Source organism: Tupaia chinensis, unplaced genomic scaffold (genome assembly GCF_000334495.1).
Source record: "Tupaia chinensis unplaced genomic scaffold, TupChi_1.0 Scaffold000646_1, whole genome shotgun sequence".
Lineage (NCBI taxonomy): Eukaryota > Metazoa > Chordata > Mammalia > Scandentia > Tupaiidae > Tupaia > Tupaia belangeri.
This window is the reverse complement of record NW_006160167.1, coordinates 588,654-596,237: the sequence shown is the minus strand read 5'-3', so window position 1 is coordinate 596,237 and position 7,584 is coordinate 588,654. Positions and strand designations below refer to the sequence as shown.

General features: G+C 43.2%; 1 protein-coding gene and 1 pseudogene across 1 annotated transcript in view; one reads left to right on the top strand and one right to left on the bottom strand.

Moving 5' to 3' along the window:
- The window catches only part of SNX31 (sorting nexin 31), a 73,667-nt gene that overhangs the window by 32,197 nt on the left and 33,886 nt on the right, over positions 1 to 7,584 (bottom strand). The window contains exons 7-8 of the mRNA XM_027776228.1: positions 6,653 to 6,740; positions 5,362 to 5,431 (exon numbers count right to left, since the gene is read on the bottom strand). Coding sequence (XP_027632029.1) covers positions 5,362 to 5,431; positions 6,653 to 6,740 — 158 coding nt within the window. The remainder of the gene's footprint in view (positions 1 to 5,361; positions 5,432 to 6,652; positions 6,741 to 7,584) is intronic.
- LOC102489701 (proteasome subunit beta type-3 pseudogene) lies at positions 919 to 1,535 on the top strand (annotated as a pseudogene).

Below are 7,584 nucleotides of genomic sequence, written 5' to 3'. Positions count from 1 at the left end.
TCTCCCTCCCTCTCCTTCTCCCCAGCAGTGCACATGCCCTACAGCAAAAATCTCTAAAAAAAAAAAAAAATTACCTAAAGGGCCAGCTCTATAACACAGCTACAATGCACTGCTCAAGAGAAACTGAATCACGCACAGCAACCGTGGTTTGAATCCCCTCACATCGGCCTGAAACACATTGGCACAGGTGTACGTGCTCAAGATCCAAAAGGCTGGAGGGCTATAGGAAGGAAATCACAGCGGGACCAGGCTGTGTGGAGAGGGCTCATCCCTCTCACGCTTACACAGGCACACACATACTCTATTATGAATAAAGGAAAAAGAAATTTAAAAAAAAAAAAAAGGTCCCTAAAGTTGTTGCACTGTAGCACAGAAGTTACATGCTATGCAGAGAAAGCTGGATTTCCACATGGCCAGCAAGGGTTTGAGTCCCTTGTTTTTTTAGCAGCTTGAAAAAAGATGCTAGGCACACACACTTGTTCAGGATCCTGAAAGGATAGAAAACTGGAGAGAAAATTATTATGGTGTGACGAGGTCCTGTTAGGGTGTGGGGAGTGCTTTTCCTCTTTCTTCCTCTTTTACACACATGTTCTTCCATGTTAAAAAAGAAGGGGGGGCCAAGGTGTGGTGTGGTGGTTAAGGGCACTGGATTTCCACATGGCTGATCACAGTTGGAGTCCCAGAGCTGGTAGCTTGCTTTCTGACTTTCTCTCTCTCTCTCTCTCTTTCTCTCTCTCTCTCTGTCCCTCACTAGACAAATAAAAGAAAGAAGAAAGAAAAAGGAAGAAAGAAAAGAAAGAAAGAAAGAAAGAAAGAAAGAAAGAAAGAAAGAGAAGGAAGGAAAGAAAGGCAGAAAGAAAATTGAGAACTGGTTTACTAGAATTGCAGTGACAGTTGGGGATCCTAGTAACCACAATCATGTCTGTTATGTCCTATAACAGAGGGGCTGTCATGGCCATGAGAGAGAAGAACTGCGTGGCCATCGCTGCAGACAGGCGCTTCGGAATCTAGGTGCAGATGGTGACCACGGACTTTCAGAAGATCTTTCCCATAGGTGACAGGCTGCACATTGGCCTGGCCAGCTTGCCACCAATGTCCAGACAGTTGCCCAGCACCTCAAGTTTTGGCTGAACCTGTATGAATTGAAGGAGGGCCAACAGATCAAGCCTTACACCCTCATGAGCATGGTGGCCAACTTCCTGTGTGAGAGATGGTTTGGCCCCTACTACGCTGAGCCAGTCATGGCTGTGTTGGACCCGAAGACCTGTAAGCCCTTCATTTGCTCTCTGGACCTCATCGGCTGCCCCATGGTGACTGACGACTTTGTGGTCAGTGGTACCAGCTCTGCACAGATGTCTGGAATATGCGAGTCCCTCTGGGAGCCTAACATGGACCCAGAACGCCTGTATAAAACCATCTCCCAGGCCATGCTGAATGCTGTAGACCAGGACGCACTGCTGGGCATAGGAGTCATCATCCATGCCATTGAGAAGGACAAGATCACTATTAGGACACTGAAGGCCAGAATGGACTAGCTCTCTTTCCAGAGCACATGATTTTTTTCTGTGTTTTTTTTTTTTTTAAATAAAATAAGCTTTCTTTAAAATAATAAAAAGAAAGAAAAAAGAAAAAAGAAAGAAAGAAAGTTAAATAAAATAATTCTTTAAAAAAATGGAATCAGTAGGTGGCATGGTGATTAAGGCACTGGACTCCCTCCTGGTCGACAGTGGTTCAAGTCCTAGACCTGGTGATTTGTTTCCTCACTTTCCTTCTCTGATAATATTTAAAAATACTAATAATAAATAAAATTTTTAAAAAATGGGGCTGGCAGGTGGCATGGTGGTTAAGGGTGCTGGACTCCCATGGCCAACCACAGTTTGAGTCCCGGACTTGGCAGCTTGCTTTCTCCCTCTCTCTCTCTTTCTTTGTCCCTCTCTGGTCAAATTAAAGTGAATAAACAAATAAAAAGTTAAATAAAATAATTATTTAAAATAAAAATAAGGGGTCACCCAGGTAGGTATATGCTGAGGTTCTCGTAGTCTATGCTCTCTAGTAGCTAAAGCATCAAAATTTATCCATCAACATTTTTGCTACACCCAAAGTACTAAAGTAGGTTTCATTAATGAGTTCTTATCTCCCTGAAAAACTTATCACAAGTAACAACTGAGCCCAGCTGTGGTGGCACAGGTGATAGGGCACCTCTGCACAATCCTGAAGCCATATGGCAGGCCTCAGTTCAGATCCCAGGCAGATCTGAATATGCCAGATGTGCCCACACACACCTGTAATATGGCTGGCTGGGGGAAGGATTGTGGCATGGCAAGACTTGTCAATGGTACCTGCTTCTCTCTCTCTCTCTCTCTCTCTCTCTCTGTGTGTGTGTGTGTGTGTGTGTGAGAGAGAGAGAGAGAGAGAGACAGAGAGAGAGAAGACATTAAAAAATAATGGTCAATCCACCATTTCTCCCTTCTCGTCAGTTCTACCTCTTGATTTTATAAAAGGCTAGAGTGTAGCAGTTTAGAATCCCATAATAAAAACTCATCTCCAAATAACTACTGTTAAGTCCCTCTCCTACATCATCTAGTAACCCAAGCCTACTACTAGATCTTCTCCCAGCAAACTTCATGTTTCTTCTTTATAAAAATGAAGATGATACCAACTAGTGGGCTGGCCCTCTAGACAGTGGTTAAGGGAGCCGAATCCCACAAAGCCCACTGGATATTCAAATCCTTGCCTGGTGGCTTGAAAAACACACTGGATGGTTACATGTGGAGACATGCCCAAAATCCCAATAGGAAAGAGGAATGGAGGAAAAAGGAATGTGATGTGGCCATGCCCCATTTGGGGCTGCTTTCTCTCTCTCTCTGGCAAGCACACACATCCTCTTGCAATATATTCATTAAAAATCAAAGATATCGACTGCCTTCCAGAATAATTATACTTAAATGCACTTAAAGCAGTAAATACAACGCTGGGCCCACCACAGGGCTCAGAGCCGACATTGTGTCAGGAATAGTTCTAGTTTCTGGGAATAGCAGTGAGCACATAAATGCCTGCTTTCATGGAGGAATCATTCTAGTAAGGACAGGGACAGTAAACAAACATGCATGTCCATATATCGTCCCATGGTGAAATGCTGAGGAGGAAGTAAACCCCGCACGTTAGGATTGAGCTGTGGTTTAAGTGAGAGGGAAAGCCTGGGCCAGGCTGAACAGGACAAGGATCTGACCTGCCGCCCTGCCTGCTGCCTGACTACAGACTGTGGGATATTCGCAGGGAACTCCAAAGATGCTGCCTTGGTAAGAGTGAACTTGGGGATGGCTGGTAAAGCAGGCACTGAGGTGATGGTCACCTGGGAGTGGGTTCTAAGGTGGCATCTGCTGTTTCACTGCTTAGCAGAACCTTCACAACAAGAGGCAGGAGGGAAAAGAGGCCAAAGTCTACATTTGCTCTTTTGGAGTCTGATGGAGTAGGAAGAACCAACTACATCATTTTTTTTAAAGAAATTTTTTTATTTAATTTTATTTATCCGTATTATTTTTTAAAAATTTGACCAGAGAGAAACAGAGAACGAGAGAAGGAAAGTGAGAAAGCAAGCCATCAGGTCTAGGATTCAAACCACAGTTGGCCACTTGGGAGTCCAGCACCTTAACTACCACACCACCTGCTGGCCCCCCAACTACATAATTTACAGGGCCTATGTCTTAATTCATTTCTGCATTGTTAAAAGAAACACCCAAGACTGGGTAATTTATAAAGAAAGTAGAGGTTTGTTCACAAAACTCACAAGTCGTGTGGCTGGAAAGTGCAAAGGCATCACGAATGGCAGAAGCAGAGCTTTCAGCAGAGCAGAGTCTCATCTATATCCATGTGGTATCTGCCTGCTTCTTTTCCTTTCTAGTACACAGCAGAACTCAGACATGGGGGTCCTACCCTAATGGCTTTATTATACCCAAAGGTTCCCCCCGCTGAGACACAATGAGGGGATTACATTTTCTCTTAACAGCCTTACAATACAATCAAGTCCCAATCTATGAATTTTTAGGAGACACTCAAATTTAACTACATGAACCTCTGGGGGACAGACCATTTTATAAACCATAATAGATAACCTGTTTCAAAATGAAAACGCAGGGTTCCTTGTTCAAAAATTATTTAGAACTTCACATTGGTGACAGCAAACCCCCCCAAAAACATAGGACTTTCTGAGCACAGGGTCCTTGTGAGCATAGGACTTAATGGAACTGCACACACCACAGATCCAAGAAGCTGACCCCATAGGCAGGCAGGTATGCTGCTGGTTGGCTCAAGAAAAAGGCTAGAGTGAGATTTAAGGACCACATGTGAGCTTAAATGACCATGGGTATTCTATCTAGGCTCGTGCCATGTAAACCTAGATTGACAGTGTCAGCAGCAAATTCAGAGAATGGCTGTGAAAACAGAGGCAGAGGGGCCAGCAAGTGGTGTGGTGATTAAGGCACTGGACTCTCACATGGCAACAATGGTTCGAGTCCCAGACCTGGTTTGCTTTCTTGCTTTTGCTCTCTGTCTCTTTCTGGTGAGCACGTATGCCCCATCACAAAAGCAAAATAATAATAATAATAATAATGAATAAAAATAAATAAATAATTTTATAAAACAAAGGTAGAATTATTTTGTTTTCTCTCTAAATTCTTTGACTTTTTTCTATTTTTATTTTTTTCTGTCATAGTAAAATATATAACATAATATGTATTATTTTACTCATTCAAAATGTATAATTCAGGAGCATTACATACATTCACAATGTTTTATAGCTGTCATTGCTATCTATACCAGAAACATTCTCATTATTCCTCAAACAAAACTCTGTACCCATTAAATAATAACTTATCCTCCAGCCCCTAGTAACCTCTATTCCACTTTCTGTCTTTATAAATTTGCCTATCCTAGGTGTTGAGGTAGAATCCTTTTCTTTTTTTTTTTTTTTTTTTTGTGGGGTGGGGTTTGCTGTAAGGTGTGTATGCTCACCAGAGAGACAGAGAGTGGGGTTTGCTGTAAGGTGTTTATGCTCACCAGAGAGACAGAGAGAGAGAAAGTGAGAAATCACCCCCCCACTAATGGGGGACAGCCACACCACAATCCCTTCTCTTTCGTCCCCCTTGGGATTTGGGGCATGTATGCACACATGCACGGCATGAGTTTCAAGCTGCCAGATCTGGGACTCAAACCATGGTCAGCCATGTGGGAGTCCATCTCCTTAATAACTATGCCACCTGGTGGCCCTGAAGGTAGAATTCGTAACTACTGCCAACTTTTAAAATGATTCCCAACCCTAATGGCCGATAATATCCAGGTCCCGAGAGTCCTTGGTTACCTCACCTGCATGTAGAGCAAATCCACGGCCGCTCTGCAGTCCATCAGCATGGAGTCAAGGGATGGATCCAGGTACCTGCATAACTCAGAGCATGAAGTTAATCCATGACGTGGCTAACATGCACACCTGGGAGGCAGTGCTTTTGAAAGGGGCAACCCTCTACCCTAAAAATCAGGGTTTCCTTTTCTAATAAAGCCACACCCCTAGGTTAACCTGGCTTTCACTTTTCCCTTCCACCTCTTCTGTTTCCTATTTCCTTTATACTAGAAGCTCTTGCCTGGTGGGTTCGGAGAGTAAAGATGCAAAAGATATAAAAGTTTAGGGAATGGTCCACATCCCTGTTCACACTCAGCCCTGTTATTGACCACCAAGTCCTGGATTCTCTTTCCACATCCCACAATACTGGCAGGGTCACCTGCCTCGCACATACCCACATCACCACTCGACACTCAAGTCACTCTCATCGCTTGCCTGGGCTGCTCTGGAAACTTCCCAGCTGTCTGTTCACACTTCACACTACACATTTCCTGAGTAAACTTTCAGACTCTCATAGTCTCAGGATCAAATTCATTGTCTTTTGCCTTCAAGAAATACCTCAGTTCAACAGATGAATCAGATCTGCTTGTGATCATCAATAGATTCCTTCAGTTAGTATAATCAGTAATCCATTCCAGGGCAAACCCAGGGTCAGCCATTTCTGACCATTACCTGCTTTGATTTGCCTGCCTCCCTGCCCCACCCATTTGTCAAGCCTTATCCCCTTGTTTGCCTCTCAGTAGAAACGAAGAATAGATAGCCACCTTCCCCATTATAATACTCTCTGAGCATTTATTTGAGATGTGAAAGTCATTCTGTCTTTTAGGACAAATATTCTGGTTCATCTCACCCTCTCTCTTTTTCACTGTTTTCCTCTTTCTGTTCATTTATTCATTATTCATTATAGAACACATGCACGAGAGAGAAAGAGAGAGAGGTTCCCTTCACAGGGCTTGGTCATGCCATGGTCTCCCCTCTTTCCAGCCTGCCAGGATCCTGAGCACATAAGCACAGGACTTTGACATGTTTTCAGACCCACCTGGCCAAGGACTCAAACTGCGGTTGACACGTGGCTTCCAGCTCTGTAGTCCGGAACATTAGCAACCATGCCATAGAGGCTGACCGTCAATGCTTTCATCTTAACCTTCCCCAAGTTCCTATTCTCTCTCTAACTGTGGGAATCTGTGCACAGCAGGTGGCAAAAACAGACAGGTTCTGATCGGCATTGGAAAGAAATACTTAAGAACCTAAAGTACTTACCACTTTCTGAGACCGACCTTACAGTTTTCCACTTCAGAACTTCGAAGGCTAACATAAGGGAGTTCAAAGTCCACCAATTTTTTCACAACTGAAGAAAGAGGAAAGGCTGTCTTACATTGATAATTCACACACCAAAGTTTCAAATGTGAATGTGAAACATGATTGGAAAGAATAAAAGCACAGTAAGAATATTTTCTTGCATTTGTATGTAATTTTTAACTTTCTGAAGTTCATTTAAAAAAAAAAAAGTATCTGAGTCTCATAAATACCAGTTCCTTTGAAGGGATATTTCACACTGTGGTATATGAAAGGGGGTGTTCAAAAAGCTCATGGAGAACACATATTATTTAAAAACCATAGATAGATTCGGGACCAGCAGTTAGCATAATGGCTATGTCGCTGGACTCGCACGTAGTCGACCGCGGTTCGCGTCCCGGACCCAGTGGCTTAAAACTCACGCTGGGCGCGTGTGCGTGCGTGCCCAAGATCCCGAGAGGACAATGGAGGAGAAGGGATTGTGGCATGGCCATCCCCCCTGGGGGGAGTGATTTCTCGCTTTCTGTCTCTGTCTTTCTCTGTCTGTCTGGCGAGCACACACGCCCTATAGCAAAAACCTTTCAAAAAAAAAAAAAACTATAGATTTCAAAATTCTTGGCATGAAACTTTAATTTCATTTTCCAAGAACTTTTTGAAGTCCTCTTATAGTTCCAGAAACACCTGGAGCTTTTGTCAGCACACCACAGTGCCCAGTGGTTGAATAGACACCCAAATCTTTTAGCTTCCAACTCAAAACCACCTTCCCACAGCTTCTTAAGGGCATATGAAAACTATTATACTTAAGATAACTGATACCATTTCACAACTAAACAAACCATAATATCCAGAAATGCACTAGGGATTAAAAAAAAAAATCTATGTGCATCAGACTGCCT